This window comes from Gadus macrocephalus, chromosome 8 (assembly GCF_031168955.1).
Source record: "Gadus macrocephalus chromosome 8, ASM3116895v1".
Lineage (NCBI taxonomy): Eukaryota > Metazoa > Chordata > Actinopteri > Gadiformes > Gadidae > Gadus > Gadus macrocephalus.
The window spans coordinates 7,804,286-7,824,674 of NC_082389.1; the positions used below are offsets into that span (position 1 = coordinate 7,804,286).

Consider the following 20,389-nt stretch of genomic DNA (forward strand, 5'->3'; position numbering starts at 1 on the left):
AAGTTTCTTCGAAGCAACACTACTGCCACCATGTGGCTGAAATGGAAAGCACAACAACAAGGGTATCAAAACAATAAAACAATGCATTTGAGCCAACCTGGCACTCTATCTTGATCGGGCTGATTTTATGAAGGCACAATTGTATACATTTAGATAAAGAGAAAAAAAATGGTCAAACTATCCTGAAAAAGGATTAGTTAGATAGTTATAATTTTTCCTAATTTACATTTCACTTCTGCCATTCTAAATGAACGCATGGTTAACAAAGTAATTTGTGGATGTTAAATAAAGATGTTCCTTTCTTTAGACATACCCATTACTTGAGTTGATGTTCCAAAATTCTCTGCACCAAATCACATTAATAGCTGGCCTGGATATACAACATGAAGATACACCAAAACCCACAAAAACAAACTCAAACAACTCAATGTACAATAAACCTTTAATAAATAGTTTGTCATTAGTTTCCCATATTTACAGAATATCCACCATTTACTCATGTTGCCATTTTCGTTTCTTGGCTAATTTTAGGCACACAAAGAGGGGGCTCAGGCCACAAACCACGATGTACTAAAAAAGGAGTGGCTAGCTAGGTAGATCTAGGAATCTATATGTATGCACCATACAAATAATGGCCATCTCCTTGAGCAATAGATATATACATTAGCTGTATGTACAGGTGATTTGTGTACATTTACAGTCGTCTAGGAGTTGCATGTGTGCACATGTGGCTGGTGCAGAACCATATCAATTTATGCAAGGTCCAAACGCAGGGGAACACTTTGCATGTGTTGGTCCAAAAATATGTTAAAAAAAAATAAAGGGTTAAAAATTAAAAGACAAGGGAGATGAGACAATAATGCCAGAATAATAGTCTATGCAGGCCTGCTGTGAAATAATAAAACTATGGCAGCCATCGTAGGATTTTGGGTTGGGGTATTGCGTGTTAAGTCTGTATATTAACATGTAATGCTTTTCTTGGAACATTCAATGATTTTTACTTCCTCTGCTTATTATATTCTAGAACCAAACAAAAAAAGTATATCAAAGCTGTAGTTAACTTCGATGTTTAAATGTTAAGGTTTTAATTTGAGACTTTAGGACGAAGACAAAAACCAAAATGGACACTTGATAATTCTTAATTTTTTAGACAATTCCAAAAAAAATATTGGATCAAGTTTTAAAAGGCTATGAGAAATAGCATTCAAACATACATATTCAGCCATAGTTAAGACAACAAAAAAAATAAAATAAAAATAACATTCATATACACTGATACACATACACACACACGATGCAAAAACCATAGCAGAAAAACAAAATTGGCACAAAATTATGCTTCACACTCACTTTTAACTAGTCCAGATCAGATTATGATTTGGTTATTTCAATGCACTTGAGTCATTTATAAAACCAGTCATTCCAAATAATGTATAAAATAAAACACCAGTTGTACAACAGCACATTTTCTGTTTGATGGAGCCAAAACGCTGCAAGAAATGTAGTCTTTGAGCAACCGTTAACACAGGGGTGGACAACACATGGTTTTCCTTTAAACCACTTAACAGTACATGTTTTTCCCGTATAAAATCAGTTCTTTTCCAACTGCAGGAGCAGAAATGATATTTGATTGAGCCAAAATGATATTTTTTCCGAAAGACACTATAGGTTTGCAGAAGCATAAGCAAAACAAAAAGAAAAAAAACCTTTAACTCTGCCATAACCTAACCTAACCTCAGAATAAAATAACGTTACTGTAAGTTGGAGCCAATAAGAGGAAATGGAAATGCATGTCGGGGCTTCGATGGGAGCGATAGATCACAAGAGCCCATTCAGACCTTGGTCTTCATACAGGTTGCCTAACTTATATTTTATATATCTCAAGGTGCTTCACGGCAACAATTGTTTTCTGTAATAAAAACTTTGAGCATAACCAACCCCTAAAAAAAAAAAATGCGAGGAAAAATATACAACCCTAACTGTACTGCTGATCTAGACGGACACTGCTTCTGTGTGGAGGAGAGCTTCATTAGACCGTAAGGAGGACATTTCTCAGTTGACTAAAAGCCTAAAATCAATGGGGATGGGAGGGAGAGAAACCGAAGCATTTTGCCTCCTGCACTGGCCGATTCAACCCGTTGTAGATAAGGTGGCGTCTTCTTGCTCTAATACGGAGACTCGTCCGTCCTCAGACGCCCCCTGCTGTATGAACTTTGAAGTTTTCCTCCGCTCACAGTTCAAAAGTGGCTGTAGTCCCAACTGAAAGGCACCACTACACCAGTTAGCATTTGAATGGCCAAGAGAGAACAAGTGCTCAACTAACTGTTATACTCTTATTGGACACAAGGGGCACCGTTCTCCTCTCAGGAGGCTATAATACAGAGAACAAGAAGGATCTCACAGCTGGGATTTTGGTCGGCCCATCACAACCTCAACTACGGGACTTATATGGGTCGGTTACGTGCACTGCTTTACCCTGACGGAAACTAAAGAGTCCAGCTCGGCAAAACATCCTTTACTCTCTCACAAAAAACACACACACACACACACACACATAAACAAATGCACACACACGCACACAAAAAAAAAGGTCAATCTTCTCTGCCAACATAACTCCATGCCACCTTGCTATAAATACAGGCCACTACAAAATTTGTGGGCGGGGCGGGGTCCAGGAATTGTGCCACGGATTTCACCTGCACACACCCAGCCCTCCGGGAACCTCCACTGGCACTTTGGTTCTACAGTGTACCAGAGGGCATGAAAGGAGGCTTCACGAGGACAATGGGTGGCATCCAACCATGCGTGGTGGGGAGGGAAGATAGTGGGGGAGCGGGTGCGAGCGTCCTCTGAGCCCCCCCCCTCCCTGGTAGCTGGGGCTATACGCTGCTGTCCTCCAGAAGGGGCTCCTTGCCCTCTGCGCCGCTGCCCTGCGGGCTGTGCGAGTGGCTCTGGGCCCCGTTGCTGTGCTTCTTGTAGGCCCCGGGTCTCATGCCGGGCCCCGTTTGCTCCGGGATGAACAGCGCCACCAGCAGGGAGAGCAGCACCGAGCAGGCGCCGAACAGGAACGGCGGGCCCGGGATGATGGCGCTCTGCAAAGAGAGACGGATACAGGCGTCGGGTTTAACGCGCGTTGTGACGACCGGTAAGGAGGATTACCATCTTTGTTTTGGCGTTTCCTTTCACAGGATATGGCAGATTGTGTGAAGATCTTAATCTTTTTACCAGCCAATATGGCCTTGCACCATGTACCAAATATAATCTAATCTTGATGAACGTTAACATTATCGAGATATCTGGCAAAACAATCCTTGGTCGTCAAATGAACCTAGAAAGATTCAGAGAGATAACTCTGCGGTTTGAGACTTAGGTAGAAATAGGTAGGTGACGAACACAGAGCTTGTGACATCCGTGAACAACACGCAAGCTATGTGTTCGCCTATCGACTTATCGAGTCTTAAAGACAAGATGGCGTCGACGGGTGAACTACTAATATAAAATATCATTTTTAATAAACAATCTGTACACTTACAAAGTTATCAATGCCTCGTTATATATGTTATGACCCTTATGATACTACCAAAGAAGTGTCGGGCTACTTCTAGCCTTTTAAGTTGTTTAAAATAGCGATTTTCATAACACATGCCCCCATCGTTCCAAGTTTATAGCGTTTTGGTAGAATCGGCTAAAAACAGCCAACTTAAGAATGCGTCTACATGCGCTTTTTTTGCTCCCAAAAGAACATCCCAACTCGTTATCATACTAAACATATCCCAGATCCATTTTACACCGGATGTCTCCTTTAAATCACGCTTTGAGGTGCCTTGTAAGAAACCAAACCGGGCCCCGGGGCCTTTCGGGGGGGGGCTCACCTCGTCAGTGGGGTTGGCCATGTTCGTCTTGCCGTCTTTCCCGGGGATGTCATCATCGGTCAGCTCCACGTGGAACAGGTAGAACACGAAGCCGTACAGCGCCGGGCCCAGACCGTTACACAGACCCCTGATCCCTGTGATCATCCCCTGGACCACACCTGGGGACGGAGGGTGGGGGGGTGCGCGTCCGAAACAAAAACACACCAAAAACGTAAGGGTCACGTCGCCAGGGCGATACGATACATTTGATGCCAAGGTTACAAAAAACGAGTTGAGCTCCAGCTCACAAAGTGAGTGGGTAGAAGGGCTTCAACTAACAGTTGTTTTCATAGATGGGATTAATTTTGATTAAATCATTTAGAAAATGTAGCAGTAGCAAACGGCATCACAGGTAACCAGAGGTCAAAGTTACATGAATTTATTAGATGTATTAAATGCGTGGATACTGTCGGATGGGATTATAAAGATTGTATATTTGGCAACATTAAAGATTTGGTAATGTCAGTTCAAAAGTGCCGCGTATGTTGCAGATGTAAAAGACAAGACGTACCGTTCTAAAGACGTCCCCCTTATTTAAGATAAAGTTGCAACTGTTTCAAACACTATACTCCAGATCAGACACACACGGTTCAATAAAGAACAGAAAAGGCAGATATCACTGTGAAGAACCCTACCCTGTTGGTCGGGTTCGGCGTTGCGGGACACGATGGCGCTGATGGCGGGGAAGGTGATGCTGGACATGGCCGCCACCGCGCCAGCCGCCCACATCATCCTGCAGAGAACACGGCCCAGAGTCACACGACACACTGCGAGATGGTTGTTCCCCTCAACTTTACCCCCAAAAAAAACACTGCTTTCTGAACCTAGATTTTACCTCAGGTACCACCACTGCTAATTCTTAATTAAATAAAGAATTAGATTAGTTTGATTCTTAAAGGATTTCTTTGAACACAGCAGATTTAGCAGTAGAACGATGTGTGATAACCCAAAGGAACCAGAAGGCACAATAATCCCCAGGAACAAAGTTAGGTTTTCATCCATGTGTGATAAGAAAGACACTAACAAACATCACTTATTTTTGTTTCCACATTTGTGTTTTAAAAATGCCATTTGAATTGCTTTTATGCATGATTACATGCAATTGACAGACATTGTTGATCTTGGCAGGTATCAGTTTATTATGTTATGTTATGCTTATGAATAGCAGTGGCATGGCCAATCTACTCACTGTACGTTGCACATGTTAAAATGAAAACATGAATATATGAACCTGTGTATTATTTGAATATCTTAGTATTGAATGCAAAATAAAAAGGTACATGTATAAATGGCACTATAGGACCAGTTTAAAATAAAACACAATTTTAGAAACCCCTGTCCTAGACTATAGACGTCTTCTACATTAAAAGAGGCGGTTGGTTCAGTTTCAGCCCTTGGGTTGTTGTTGTTGTTGTTTTCCTTCCTTCAAACCACACCCACGCCCTTACAGTTTAAAGTGCCCTTGACTAAATTTGCATAGCAAGTCTCATTAGTGATTTCATTCACACAGCCAGTGACTCAATGGAAGGGTTTCGCTGCTCTCCTTGGTGGCGTGTGTGCGCAGGTGTGAGTACTGACCAGTGCTGGGAGCCGAAGCCGTACCAGGCCAACTGGAGGATTTGGAAGCCCAGGCCCAGCAGGATAGTGTTTTTGTTCCCTATGGAGCGCATTAACATCCCCAGGACCACCGTCTAGGGAAAGGGAACGCTCACAATTTATTCTGCAGTCCCTCACAGAACACAAGTCCCTATTCTTGATCAGGCATTTTCTGATAATATAATTATATTATTATTATTATATTAAAATCAAATCACATGACAACTATGCCTGAAAGAACTGCGACTTAGGAACTAATATACACAGAACATTTTAAGACAAAATGTTATGTGTTTACACTTCATAGAACTATAATGTTCCCTAAAACGCCTAACCAATCACATACATTCACATTTGTATTATACATTATGATAAATAAAAAGCTCTTTAATTAAACCTCTAGATACCCCAATTTTACTTAAATGTACACAAATACAATGCATTCTCTCAAATACATGCAATAAAGTGACAAGTGACCTATCCGGGTACCTGAGCCAAGATGGAGAGTATCCCGACCACCGCAATGAAGGCAGCCACTGTCTCAGGGGTAAAGCGTATCACCTGGGGGGCGACACAGCATTCACACCACAGGTCAGTGAATCGCTCGAGGGGAAACAATCCAAGCGGTTGACAAGAGCGGGCCAATGTCCAAAACACACAGAGGCGGTCTGGCTATCTGAACGGCTCGTAAACACCAAGATATCCGAAGAATGACAAACAAAAAATGAATATCCACATTTTGACTCGCCGGTTTCTAAATGACAGGGCTACACAGACGGCTTGGTCGCGAAACTTGGACAATCTGTATCTCTACTTCTTTGAGTTTACTGTTGTAGCACTACGTTAGACATCGTTGGTGGGTAGAGCTAGCCTGGAGTTGACATTAAGTGAACGGTGGTGGTGAACCACAGAATGCCTTCATGGCGGCCGGGTGGGTACAGCAGAGCAAAGGACACAAAGTTAAATATAGCTTGTGGAAGCCCCAAACACGCCCTTCAAAACAGAATCAGAAACGCCAACGGGATAGCCCAGCGTCGCTGGAATAACAACAGCGCCGCTGGGCCTCGCAGTGTTTTCGTCTGAATTGATAGAAACATCGGCGACAGCACCTGCCGCAAGGCGGTGTTTACTATTGATCTGACAGTGTAGAAGGCTGGGATTGAAAAAGGGAGAAGAGGGGGAGTTGAGGGTAGTCGGGTAGGGAGATGCACCCAGGGACCTCAATGCGTCCATTTTATTTTGCTAAATAGGTCGCACAGGAGAAGCACAAGGTAGTCTGAGAGCGCGAGTGTCAGACTGGCCCAACAGGTTCTCCCGAAGGCGGTGGGGAGACAAAGTGAGAAAGGAGCTGTTAAAACAACAACAGCGTTCCTTTATAATACCAGTTTAGACAAGGAGCAGGTCACCCTGCCGTCAGTTTATCTTAAGGCATTTAACTGCCAAAACCCAAGCCCACCCCCCGTCTCCCCCTCCCCCACCCCCCCCTCCCCCTCCCCCACCCCCCACCCCCCCTTCCAATTCATCCTCCGTGTCTTGAATCCCATGACGGACCTCTGAAGTGTGACTGGCTGCTGATTTGAAAATGTCATTGACTATTTGGCAATAGATTTGTTTCTGCTGAAGCCTCTAATAGGGGTCTACTTATCTAACCAAAAATATGGGCGAAAAAGACAATGGGAACTTACAAAAAGCACCGGGCTCAGCATGACTTATTTTTCCAATCTTGTTGAGGAATGGTTGAGTGTGTGTAATCAATTTCCGTTTCAGGACAACACCCGAGATGGCTGGATTTTGAAGGCGTTGTGAATACAAAAATATATTTAAACACCCCACCCCCTTTGTCTGAGCTTTGATACATTGCTTACCACTGCATCAAGCTGGGACACTATGGACCACAGCTTTAACCAGCTTTTAGAAAGAGTGAGCGAGTGAGTGTTTACCTGTCTGAGATAGAGGAAGAAGCTGGAGTACTGGCCAGCCTCTGGGAGGTAGGAGAGGAACACGGTGATGCAGATGAGCAGTACTGTGGAGTCCTGGCCCACCTTACGCAGAGACTGATGGCAAAACAAACACAGAACAGGTTGCATTAATACACTTTTAAAAGCATAATGTGGGGCAGAAATCCTGTGTATTGGACGACATGGGTTCATCTGAATAGTATACGTTTTTTTCTCATCAATTGATTTCTGTAAGCCCTCAGCTCCCATCAGCGTGGCGCCCAGCGAGTGCTCCATCAACCTTTAGGCTGGAACACCCCACCACCCCAATCGATGGAGGATCCACAGCCAGACACGGTGGCTCCGTCCAAACCAACAAACCACTGAGCTTAAGGCCCAATCCCATTTCTACCCCTTACCCCTCCTCCTTGTTGTTTTGAAGGGGGAAGGGGAAGGCGTAAGGGGTAGAAATGGGATTGGGCCTTAATTCTCGATGTCGAACCCTTCCCCTCATAAATTATGACGTTATCGTTGTGACGCTCGTTGTGAAGCACAAATAACGGCAAGGTGACACAACGCCTATGGTTGACACAGCACTTTCGGCTAAGCCTGGGTCTAGAAAGCAAAAAAACAGCCCGTAGAATAAAGGGCTGATTATGGTCCCACGTTCACGCAACGCAAGGGGGTTACGGACCCGTTACGTCCCTCCTTGCGTCCACCGCAAGGGCCTGACGATGTGCGCCTCCCAAATATTGTAACCTTCCGTCGAGGCGACGCAGCAGCCGGGGCTGTGATTGGTCCACACACCGAAACCCGACACAGAACCAAAACAGGTTGACGACTAATCAGCCCTCAAGTTGTACTGGATGTTGCACCATGGCCGTATGCACCTCAAACTGAGACTCGCTAGACCCAGCCAAAAGTCGCTGTATTGTGCCTCATCATAATGTTTATTATGCAGCACATCACGCTAAAAAGACAGGACTGGAAAGGGCTGACGGTTCTCCATTCTTGGAATGTTGGACTATAAACCTCTGGCTGAGGGAGTAGAGAAATACCCATCAGCCATTGGCCAGAGTTGAACTCCGCCAAGACATGACAATAGCGGTCACTCCAGGGACAGCTCTCTGGAATCCGAGTGTGTGCGTGTCAATTGTACTACACCAGAGAGAAAAATGTCCTGCTATGCTTGTTCCACTGAATATGCACTGAGCCAACCACTCACTACTTGAACCGCTCAGTAAGAGGAGCTTATTGCCCATACTAGACTCAGAAGAAACAGTCCTCTGCTATTTGAAAATCTAATCCAGTCCTCCTCTCTAAAGTACCCCTTTTCTATGCTTTAACCGGAAAACGAAACACAGAGAGGGGGGGTTCCTCACAGCGAAAGGGTCCGCCTGCTCCCAGGAGATGGGGGCTCCCCACGAGGCCGGCCTCATCTTCTCAGGGAGAGACTCTGGCACGGCCACCAAGATGAAGCAGATGTCCAGCAGGGCGATGGCCGTGGCCAGGATCACAACCAGGGTGTCGCCGTAGGTCACGGACAGGTAGGCCCCGATGGCAGGGCTGGTCACGAGGCTGGCTGCAAAGGTGGCAGACACCTGGAGAGGACAGATGGGGATGGTAGAGGGTGGAGGGGGATGGGGGGGAAGAGAAGGAAGCACGGAGTTAGGGTTACTGGATGAGTCAGAAGGAAGCTACCGGTACCTTTCTGTGTTCCACCGTGAGCAGTGTTATTTTGCAATAAGGTGTGTGTGTGTATGTAATCCAAGCAATCAATTAATGATGATTACCCAGGCTACTACCCGTCCATTAAGTCAATCCCTTCACCTGGGAACACAAAAGGCCTCCTTACCAAACCGTAAGCCGTGCTCCTCTCGTGCTCCTGCGTGATGTCGGCCACGTACGCAAAGATGACGGAGAAAGTGACGGCGAAGACGCCTGACATGGAGATCACCGCAAAATACCACCTGAGGGAGGCAGAGCAGCATTTAGCCACAGAGCCGTAGATTAGAGGGACGACGGGTCAAAGGGGACATGCAAAGACCTGAGAGAGGCAACACATTGTCTGCCTCTCGATGACTTCGGTTTGCCAGAGCTCACACCTGCTCACCACCGTCCCGACATACGTTTTTCATTCAACACGTGGAGCCGAGGGTGCTAGACATATGCCTTATCATTTCCATTTGATTAATGTATGCATTATAGCGATTTGACTGGCGGAACATCCTGCTATGACTCCTACACTCACACATGTGCCAGCCAGACCATTTGTTGGGTGGAGCGATTCAGCAGTTGAGGAATGCTTCTAAATGGCATGCATCAGTGTATGCCAAAAGTGTACCGCGGGCAATGGCTGCCTTCGCAAGAGAGATCAGATAACCGCCGAAAACGTATATTCTGACTGACGTCAGCAGCCCCTGGCTTGCTCTTGGGCGGGTGCACGCTCACCATGGGCTGATCTTCATGAGCGGGATGGGGGCGCACGTGAAGAAGACGGTGAGCAGCAGGAAGGACTTTCGGCCCCACACGTCCGACAGCGCCCCGATCAGAGGAGCGCTGAGAAACGATAACAGTCCCTGTGAGGAGAGGCACAGAGGAGAAGAGAGTGAGGAAACCATATGGAGAAAAGAAGAAGGCACGCATTTTGGGAGCGTTTCAGAGAATACGAAAGAGAAAGCATACAATGAAACTAAAGTAATGGGGCGGAGCATTGAATTATGATGAACTGTTACTTTCAGATTCAAGTACATCAGGAATATAATCGAATTACAATGCAAATTAGAACAAATCTATTTGAGGTCTTTTATTAATCACTGCTGCCCACATTCAGTTGGAAGGCTATTTGGCAGATGCCCTGGTTATAACATTTCATCACTTGTGTAGGTTTGGATCCTATTCAACAATTTGTCAACAAGTATGAACTGCTTGAGATACTCATCAGGCAAAATACACACATTTAAGCCAAAAGACCCTTGACGTCCCACATTGGGTCATGGTTATCATGAAGGTTACAAATGCACTGATTAAAATAAGGATTTACCTCTGGAAGCCAAGATAAAAGGACAGGAAAATGGAGTACAAAATAACAGTTGGGGTGTCGGCCGGTGCCAACTCTTACCTTGACTCCATGAATCAGCCCATTCATCAGGAATGTGTGCTGGGGGAATGTCTGGCGCAATACCTGGGGAGACAACATGCAACATTAATAACGCTGCAAAACTGCTTCAGCCACAAGAGGCAATCGCATGAGTCAAACAATGACCTGTGCTCAATGGTTGGCTTCCAAATGTTAGTCCAACCGGGGATGAGCAAACGGATCAGGGAGGCCTGACCGCAATGTCAACAGATGCAAGAACAGCAAAAGATGCCCTTGGGCCAGTTATATCATGAGAGCTAGAGAGATGCATGAATAGATAACAATTGATTTGGAGCGTTGATCAGGTTCCAGCACACTATTAGGTAGGAGCAAGAACAAATATAAGAACAATTGAGTTGATCTGATTCAGAGTATTGATGTGAGAAGAAGTGTATCAATCTCAATTTATCCTGGTAATCCATAACTTCGAATAATACATGGAATGGAATAAAATACCAGACAGAGACAGGCAGACAGACACCCTTGTAGCCAGGGTATCTCTTATCAAGATGTGTTAATACAAGGCCTCCCGTAGCAGTGGCTGGGAAGGATTCAATACAAAGAGAGATGTGGGGGAGGGTGACTGAGTGAGTGGTGGCTCATTCACTGTCACTTTATCAAATGGATTTCTGTTTTGGTGCACACACCAAATTTCCCTATGGACCATCTTGTCGAATGGCACAGAGTGCATCAATTCGATCAATCGCATTTAGCTTGGGTAACAACGGTTAACCCGGGCACTGGGACTTCTCTGGACCTTTCCCCAGTCTTCTCCTCCACTGATGCCATTAACAATGGAGCCGTTATCCTGGACTAACCACCAAGCTCCCCCTCCACCTAAACAACCATTAACAACTACGCACTTTACCATGGCTGTGTAACCGAGCACATAGAGTCTGCATGACAATAAGGAAGAGGTCAAATTCAATCTCTGTTAAAACTAGAAATACAGGTGCTTGGGGACATCCATGATCTTCTTTCATCGATTAATGGAGTAAAGAGACAGAACTATGAAGTATGATTGTTTTAAAAGCCCAGATAGGCAGCCTCAGACGAAGCCTGAGTGAGATCGCTCGATAACAGGTGTCGATTCTGAAGAGCTGTGACCTTGAGCAAAAGATTGCCTGGTGAAATGGCTGAAAATTAGTGTAGGGAGACAGTTTCAGCAAAGAGCTTAAAACCTCAAAGCAGTTTTAAGCTCAAAGTCCATCTCCCTGGAGAGTACATGGAGCTCATGTTGGCCATTGACCTAGGATGTACAAACACAAACATGAACAAAACAAAATGTGTCTGTCACGGGGTTTAGGGCAGAAGGAACCAATCATCACGCACGCGGTAGTAGGAAGTGGTTTAGGCGAGAACCGACATTGTTGTTAACAAATGAAGGGATGTTCTCAATGAGGGCAGTGAAGCAGCCTCTCTAATGTGCTGCCATGCTCTAATTATCCAAAAATGATGCAACTAGTAAAACATGGAAAACAAACATCCACTAGTAATTAGCATCAATATAACCGTCACTTTCTAATAACTGTATGCCATAAGGTTATGGTCTTTGAATGTTTGCTTATCATTTTGTGGTGATAACAAATGCTAGGTTTTAATGTAAGAATGTAGCCATCTTATTTTCTTCTACCATCGAAAGATGGGTGGAAATCTTTTAAATGAGATTGAAATTAACACAATAACCACTTTGTTTCCAACTCTGAAAGAAATGCTTCAAATTAGAATAAAATTAAAATGTGAGTAAATAATTTTATTTTCACATCAGGATTTTCCCCCTGGTAACTCAACAGCCTCAGGGGAAAAGCTGACACTTCTGGGCCTGCCTACAGAATCGCCCTACACAGTCAGTTCTGTGCACTGTGGACCAAGTGGAGCGTCTGGTCTACGGCATGTTCTGACAACACAGACCACTGAGCCCCTGATAAGCCATCTCAACAAAGGGCCGGTGCTCAGACAAAGCATTGTTTGATACCCTTTTCATATTTCCCAGTCCATTAACGCCAAGCAAAGCATCAGCCAGTGCACACACACACACACACACACACACACACACACGCAGATACATAGACAACAAGAGTGCGTCATAGGGGTGCCCACCCCCTTTTGATTAGCAATTCAATTATTTATGACGAGCAGTGCTGGGTGCCTGTGATTTCCCGTCAATGGGAAATGTTCCTTTACCGATAGGTCTTAGGTTTGTGAATACATCAGAAAAGATAAATGTCAATGTCAGGAGTGTAGATTGTATAAGGACAGGCTCACCGTGAGCATTGGGGTGGTGAGGAGACCCCAGGCGAAGAACTCCAGAAAGATGACGACCACGGCATGGTAAACACTGGGCTCACCAATTCCCTGGGGCTGGAAGGGAGACAGTTAGAGACAGGCGTTACCAGAGAGGCGAATACACTCACCACACAAAGTAAACACTAGCTCAACGCTAATGGTTCATTTAAATATGTGTGCATAGTAGGAAGACACAACCCCCATGGCTTAACATGAGTCAACTACCAGAGAAGACAAAGAAGATACTCTTTGAACCGTTAATGCTGTCCTACTAAGGGGACCCTGTTTATGTTCATAATTTAAATGTAATGATCTAACAGTGGTTAAGTTGGGCAGAAGCTGGTACAATTCAATGAAATCCAATATCAATACATTTGACAGGGAGGAACATTTTATCAAGCTAATGATACTAGTACTACTTATTACTTTTTTCACACAGAAATCCCTGCCCGAGTGCTGCAAGCACCTTCTTAAAACGGTTCTTGGTATTACAATTACTCATTCTACACCGTGCGGCAAACACACAGAAAGTACATCACGCGAAAACCACCCCTACACCACAATTGACCAATGCTGATATAAAGAGTCAAAAAAACATATCCACTTCCATTACTAAATTATGCGAAATGCCGGTATAAATCTGGGTCAATGATGACACTCAAACAGAACCTTCCCTCAAGAGGATATGTCATTACACAGTGATAGAATGAACTGATTGCACATCAGGAGAGTGATGTGAGTAAGTGTATGGTGAGCAGAAGCCTTGGCAGGAAGCCGTTTTACATGTGACAACACAGTTTATAAAGTAGGCCAGAATCTGCTCAAGGAATATACTACAAACCAGTCCTATTCCAGGTGGTTCATTATTATCCCCATGGCGTCTGGTACAGAGCATTATGGGAGAACAGACCACAGCCATGGGTGTGACAGCCTATATAGGGATACGTTACCACTAGAGGTTTTCCAATTCAAAGCCAACCCTCCCGGCCCCAACTATTTCAGTTCCTAATGTGATCACGCCACCTGCTTCACGGCAAAATGAGGAACAAATACACATGTCACTTCCTCATTGTTGCAGCACAATTAATGGATACACGTAAAAAAAATAATATATATATAGTTGAAAATTATGGTTCCACCTAAGTAATATAGGGAGACAGCAGCCATGTCAGTGCAGGTGCCCGGTTTTAACAGGTTACATCATGTCAGGTGTTTAACCTGAATCGCAGCTACCATTGGTCACTGGTTTAGTGGTCTGTCAAAAAGCATACCCGAGTTGTTAAAAAAAATAAACGTCTTAAATGTGTGAATTCTAGCCTTTACTTTTCGGACCATCACTTCTAGTAGAGCCGGATGGTATCTTATGTCGAACCCTGGCCTAGACATCTGAAGTGAACGTTATAGCAGCTGTTTACAAGATTAGATTAGGGCGGCTCGTATTTGTTCTTAATAAACGTTAGCTATCAACATACTGACTTAAACTCAACCTAAAAACGATACACACCTACACCCCTTACCAATGGGCTTAGGTCTCGACTAACCTGTGAAAACACTAAACCACACGCCTGGCCGGATGCGTTCATATTTCAATGTTTTGTCATTCAACAAGCCAACGGGTGGCTTGTTTAAAGGTTGAAATGTGGATTTTATCGACTATTTCGTGTAACATGGTTGCTGGAAACTTGTCCAACAAAGCTGCATATTCTCCATGCAATACTCGTCCCTCTCATTCCAGAAGCGAGGTAGCCAGCTAATATACATATATATAACATAAAAAATAACTAGTAACGATCAGTGGTCCGTGCAGCTCAAGAGTTGGGTTAAGTTTGGTTAGTGTTGAACGGTTCATCCACTTGATGTAACTTACGAGGACATATTTGAAATCACCTCATGCTGACAAGTGCTAATGTAACCTGAAGAACCTAGTCTCAACACCCCTGGACACAAACACATGGATGTTGACCAACGCCAACAAGTGCATGTTGAATTTACGCTTTCGGGCCGTGTTTATATTAACCATCTAGGCGAGAGTATGAAATGTATACACGGTAGGTACCGTGTGTACAGTTCTAGCTAGCGTCCCTTCAGTGAAGCTGACGTGTAAACGCTCGACGTCGGGCTAGCATCGCAGCTAGCATCAGAGCTAGGTACAGTAGCTAGGTGGATGCTCCTCCGCCGAGCTAACGGTCAACAAGCTCTGGCCTTATACATGAATAAAGCAACAACACAAACACACACATAATGCAGTGCAGTGGGGCTTCACCTCGGACTGTCAAGTTGGCTAACTTTGAATCACTGAAGGCAAATTTATTGAACTGACAGGCAAACGAGGAAAAATAAATATTTAACTCACGCTGCCTCCATCTTTTATTATAATTTTCTTTGCAAGAAGAATGCTGCGGTTCAGCCGCTTTTTCTTCTTTTTCTCCCCCGTCATAATTAACTTATGTCCATTCTTGGGGTTAGCGGGTCATCGTTGTATGTATCAGAATGACTAATATATATGTTGTTGATTTGTAATCTCGCCACCTCGCTATTTAGCTCCAGCCAGTAGCGAACCAACTAAATGATTTCCTATCCCCACCTCACTTTGGGCTGTCTTCCTGTACTACACATTAACCCGCCCCTCGGCACAGTATCTACCATGGATTGGTTGATACGAATAGAAGGAAATTGGGTTTATTCGTTTGATTGGTCAAGCACAACTCTTGTGCCATTCATCAGAAATGTTTTCCCCTCATATCAACACCAGTTCTATACAGAACAAAAGGACAAAAATGTTAAATGGTAACATACAATCAACAGTGAGCTCACTGAACCGAGTTATTATACAGATTTAAGGGCCGTGTAATACTGGGTAATAGGAGGCATTTTCTAAATGGTAGACACATTTTCTGGTCAAAATATTAAAATATGAATTCTACACTTATGTTATTAGCTTAATCAATTATAATAATAATGAGTTTTTATGTAAAAGCCAAGATGTACCTTTGCTAATGTTGAGATGCAAATAAGGCAATTTGGCAAGACTATGACAGGGGACAAAACATTTTGCTTAGAAAATCTACAAATATTTTTGACAAAACGTGCACAGACATGAAGAAAGAATAATTATCTCTGACAATGACAACAGATACATCAATGAATTGTGTCCGAAAAGGCCAAAGCTGTTTCCTTTACAGGTCATTTATTCCACATTAAACACGGAGAAATATAAAACATTAAGTCTAAAATATAATATTACACACTAGAATACATCGTTAACTTTCTCCTGTGCATGGCTTAAGCTGTTAAGATGTAATATTAAAGGGATGCCATGTAATTCTCCCTACGTAGTTTGATGACATCATGAAGTAGCATCGGATCCTGGGAATTGCCGTCTCCACCAAATCGATTGCCTTCACCACCTTCGCCGGTGGAAATCGATCTGACATGCATATAGATTCAGTGAACATTGTGTAGATTCAGTGAGTGAACAATGTGTTATATGTAGAAACTATTGCGGAGATAGTTTCTTCAAAAAGCATCCAAAACACGGCCACGATTACTATTATATTTAGACCGTGTGTATTAATTGAAGTTATTTTCATTTTTTCATTTTTCGTTAACTCCGGATTGATTATGTTATAATTATATATAATATACAATTATATAGGCTATAATTCGGCAGCCGTCTTCTCTACGGGGAAAAATCCAACAACAACCGTCCTATCCCACATGATCATGTTTTGATTCAGAGAGCTTCACAGACGATCCGTTGTCAATGTGTTGGAGGGAGGGGGAGAGGAGGATATCAATGTTTTGCGCAGTTCTCCAAAGAAATAACATTTGACCCATTTAAAATAGTAAAAAAAAACAGTGAAAAGGTGAATGGTGTCATTCTCTTGGATTGATAAAAAAGTAAATGCTAAAAGGTTAATACCCGAGACATATACCCAAGTAAAGTCTAGCAAATCGTAGTCAATTCAATAGATATTTAAAGGATCACATTAATTTAAGTCTCTACTCAATTACCGTTTTCCCCATTGACATGCAGCCTCACCAGAGTTTACATTATTTGCATAATTTGGGATATTGGAAGTCAAAACTAGACAACATATAACAGTATCAGTTGTAGGTATTTTAATGCAGAAATGTTACATATTGCATCTTTAAATTTGCCAATTCCCCATACCAACTCGAATTGAAAAGGTGGTAGTTCCAAATGTGGAAAGCATAAAAAAAGGACACGTACATTTTCATATTGCCTGGTCGTTAACGTTATTATATGCATACAATAACCATGTTACCATAGATATTTAAAACACTGAAGAAAAAGTTTACAAAATCTCCCATCATATAGGCCTACACAAAAAGAGTTGCGGGACTAAATCCCCAGCAGCTTCCATCATGAAAGATCGGATCGGCAGGAGAGAGCAGAGAATCCACAGTTCTTGTTCTCTTGTTGCAGTAACACAGCTCTTGTAATTCTCTTGCTACAAATGCTGCTCCGTCTTATATCCCAGGGCACTGTTCAGAGTGTTCCTTGTCTGCGTTATCCGTGTCTTCGTCTATAAAAGGGATGTCCAGGCCATCTAAATTCCCATTGATCTTCTTCCCTTTGAGCTGGGGCCCTTTGGGAAGGGCGGGTACTACGGGGAGGGAGGGGCCGTCAGTCGGGGTGGGCTGTGAGGGGCCGGCCTGGTCAGCCGGTGGGTCTAGAGGTGGGGGTTCAGTCAGTGGCAGTGGAGGGGGCTCGTCGGTCCGACCCATCCTTTGCTTGACTCTTTCAGCCAGGTCTGGGGGTTTGGGGGGGCAGTCAGGCTTTTGGCTTGTCGTCGATTGCGCTCCAGAACATTTCCCTGGAAGTAAGATGAACCATAAGTGACAGTCAGTGCATCTGGTCTGGGCGTGTAACACGCACACGCACGCACGCGTGCGCACACGCACACGCACACACACACACAGACAGACACACGTCAGCGTGATATTGTCCGGCTTCTAGTGTGAAAGCAAAAGGGAAATGTGAAAGGGCCATACCTCTCTACTGACCTTCGGAGTCCAGGCTCCCCAGGCGGTCCGAGCCCAGGCTGTCTGAGCTCACGGACCACTGGTTGTCCAGGTTGTCGTCGGAGGTCTCCTGCTCCAGGTCGGGAAGCGTGCACGCCAGGTCCTCCCTGGAAGCACCGCACACACACGCACAGACACAGACACACGCACAGACACAGACACAGACACAAATATATTCAGAGCTGTAGTATTTCAGGTTCAAATTCCAAAAGTAAATTGTTAACAAAAGGTTACATTATTCAGATCCGATCAGACAGAACAAATTGGTTCCGTAAGGATGCAAAAAAAGGAAACTTTGTCTCACTTTTCCTCCTTGATGGACTTGATTCTCTCGATGAGGCTCTTCTCGTAGTCATTGTCAAAGTTGATCTGCTGCATAGCATCCTTTTCTGCATCTTTCTCAGCAATCTGAGGTAGGAACAGGGTAGGCGGCCGAGGGGTAGTTTTAAAGGGGACGTATTATACCACCAGGTGTGAGTGTGGTTAGCCTTTACAAGCCGCTTGAAAAATGTGCAGCTTCTGACATCACAGGTGGGCGTGTCCACCTAGATGTGTGCCGTCCCCTTTAACATCATTTGCAACCACGATTTATGCTCTACTCTGCGTGGGTATGCCCCCCTGACGGACCCTCACCGTGTTCTGCCTTTTCAGCTGGAGCTGGTGGATGGCCAGGGTCTCGGCGTACTCCAGCTCCTTGATGTTCTGCATCTTCTCGGTGTAGCGCCTGAACTGCTCCATGATGAGGACCTCCACACATCTGCAGATGATAACAGCCCACATGAGTCATCTAAAACGTCTGGTGCGGCAATATAAAAGGAATGGACTGTATTCCATCACTGAGATCGATATCGCTGTGGATCTGCAACGATGGGATTGTCCTTCCAACACCATGAGAATACTATGACTATGGGGGGGGATGAAGAGGAGGAGGACTCACTGGGTGGTTTTGTTCACATCCTTCATGCCGAGGAAGGGGTCGTCGGCGTCAGGGGAGCGCATGATGCAAGGGGCGAAAACGATGGCCAGGGACGAGGCCGTCATCCTGTTGTGCACCTCCTCCTTCGCCACTCTAAAGAGAGAGTCAGACACACATCGTCACGCGATGCAAACGACTTTCAGTGAGTTACGTTGCAGTATCTTTGCGCAAACCAACCAGAAAAATTCCCAGCGTCAGTCCACACGCAGGGCTGTGGTTTGTTTAGTGTTTGGCAATGCCACAAGACGAGATAAAGGAAGATATTGTTAAGATAAGGGCCTTTACTTGACAAGATGGAAGATCAGACGCTCCAGTGTGCTGTAATTCGACTCAGGGAGTTCATCAACCTTTTGGTAGATGGCTCTTATTCGCTCCGATTTCTCTGGCAACTCTGCAGGGAAACATATTTGTGAAAACATGATGATTAATATAAATGTTATAATTAAGGTTTTGCAGGTTTGAATTTGCATTGGATGATCCATAGGCAGTTGGATGCATAGGATGTTTTTGAGGAAATCTGTGTAGGAATAGGGAATGAGTAATGCTCCTGTCAACTATCGACCACTTCAGGCCTTCACGCCAGGGCACTTGATCAAACTCCTGACAGATGGCCTAATTAGGAAACAGCAGCTGCGTGTGACAGCACAGGGCACCTGCCAGGTTGGAGTCTTTATCACAAATCTCTCAAAGGAGAACTTAAAATAAAATGCACTCAGCATGTTCCCTTGGGTAAAGAACAGCATCACAGAAGACTAGGAGACAGGGTCTTGTTTCTGCAGAAGTGCACTTTTCAGACATATTTGTTTCTCCAGTAGTTCACTTCATCTCTTATCGGGGCTATGCTTGCGCCGTGAGAGGTCAAGTTCTCTGTATCTATAGCTTACTGCATAAAGGGAAGCCAAGTGTCTGAGAGTCATGAGAAGTGGCTGAGTGGGTGCCTGTGTTTCTCACTTCGGTTTAAATCAGTAATTAACCACATTGGTCAAAGATTACCTACCGGCCGCGTGCAGGAAGTCATTGTACAGGTTGAACGTCATGAGGGGTTCTGGGAGTTCCCTGAGCCACCGTTTGACCAGGCCTGTGATGGTGTGGATGGGGTAGTTTTCTAAAGATGCCGTCTCGGGATCTGAAAAACGAAGAATAAGCATCGAGCTTCAGATCTGTAGGACTAGCTCGTCCAAGGACAGAAGTGTCCCTTTAACAAGCACCACAGCCCACTTCCACCACACCAGATAAATGATACATGCATAACAGGAGAAAGTTTCATAATTGAAGTAGGTACTCTGAAACGTCTCGATCAGTTATAGTTCTGTAGGATTGCATTACCCTCTTCGATAAATGTGAGCACTTCAACCTTGTATTCAGGCAATCATGTCGTCTACTATTTTCTTACTCAACAAAGTAAAACATGCATTCAAGCGGATGCCCCTCATTCCCCCATGAGCTGTGGTCCTTGAGGAAGCTCTAGACTTGGGGAATCGTATCCCCCCTCCCC

The 20,389-nt window shown here is 44.4% G+C and overlaps 2 protein-coding genes across 3 annotated transcripts in view; both read right to left on the bottom strand.

Moving 5' to 3' along the window:
• Nucleotides 1-424: 424 nt before the first annotated feature.
• Nucleotides 425-15,474, bottom strand: mfsd14a2 (major facilitator superfamily domain containing 14A2). The gene is made up of 12 exons (XM_060058548.1): nt 15,223-15,474; nt 12,849-12,944; nt 10,566-10,628; nt 9,896-10,023; nt 9,300-9,414; nt 8,827-9,045; nt 7,448-7,561; nt 5,997-6,068; nt 5,490-5,602; nt 4,547-4,644; nt 3,873-4,030; nt 425-3,092 (listed from the first exon to the last, which is right to left on the bottom strand). The coding sequence occupies exons 1-12, from the start codon at nt 15,304-15,306 to the stop codon at nt 2,880-2,882; spliced, it is 1,473 nt and encodes a 490-aa protein (XP_059914531.1). The 5' UTR covers nt 15,307-15,474; the 3' UTR covers nt 425-2,879.
• A 1,502-nt stretch (nt 15,475-16,976) lies between these two features.
• The window catches only part of myo9b (myosin IXb), a 30,855-nt gene continuing 27,442 nt past the window's right edge, over nt 16,977-20,389 (bottom strand). Inside the window, exons 35-41 of one of the 2 annotated variants that reach the window (XM_060058555.1) lie at nt 19,892-20,020; nt 19,180-19,285; nt 18,856-18,987; nt 18,552-18,675; nt 18,223-18,326; nt 17,901-18,025; nt 16,977-17,710 (exon numbers count right to left, since the gene is read on the bottom strand). In XM_060058555.1, coding sequence (XP_059914538.1) covers nt 17,364-17,710; nt 17,901-18,025; nt 18,223-18,326; nt 18,552-18,675; nt 18,856-18,987; nt 19,180-19,285; nt 19,892-20,020 — 1,067 coding nt within the window. In that variant the 3' untranslated portion in view covers nt 16,977-17,363. Of the gene's footprint in view, nt 17,711-17,888; nt 18,026-18,222; nt 18,327-18,551; nt 18,676-18,855; nt 18,988-19,179; nt 19,286-19,891; nt 20,021-20,389 lie in introns of both variants that reach the window. The other variant, XM_060058556.1, reaches the window with a different exon arrangement.

What these genes read in the sequence shown, in the direction of transcription:
- mfsd14a2 (XM_060058548.1), bottom strand. Translation starts at nt 15,306, where the DNA reads ATGACGGGGGAGAAAAAGAAGAAAAAGCGGCTGAACCGCAGCATTCTT. An exon ending in AGCAGGCGGACCCTTTCGCT is followed by an intron (nt 7,562 to 8,826) that starts GTGAGGAACCCC and finishes TTTTGCCATCAG; the next exon opens with TCTCTGCGTAAGGTGGGCCA. An exon ending in CGCCGAACCCGACCAACAGG is followed by an intron (nt 4,031 to 4,546) that starts GTAGGGTTCTTC and finishes CTCCGTCCCCAG; the next exon opens with GTGTGGTCCAGGGGATGATC.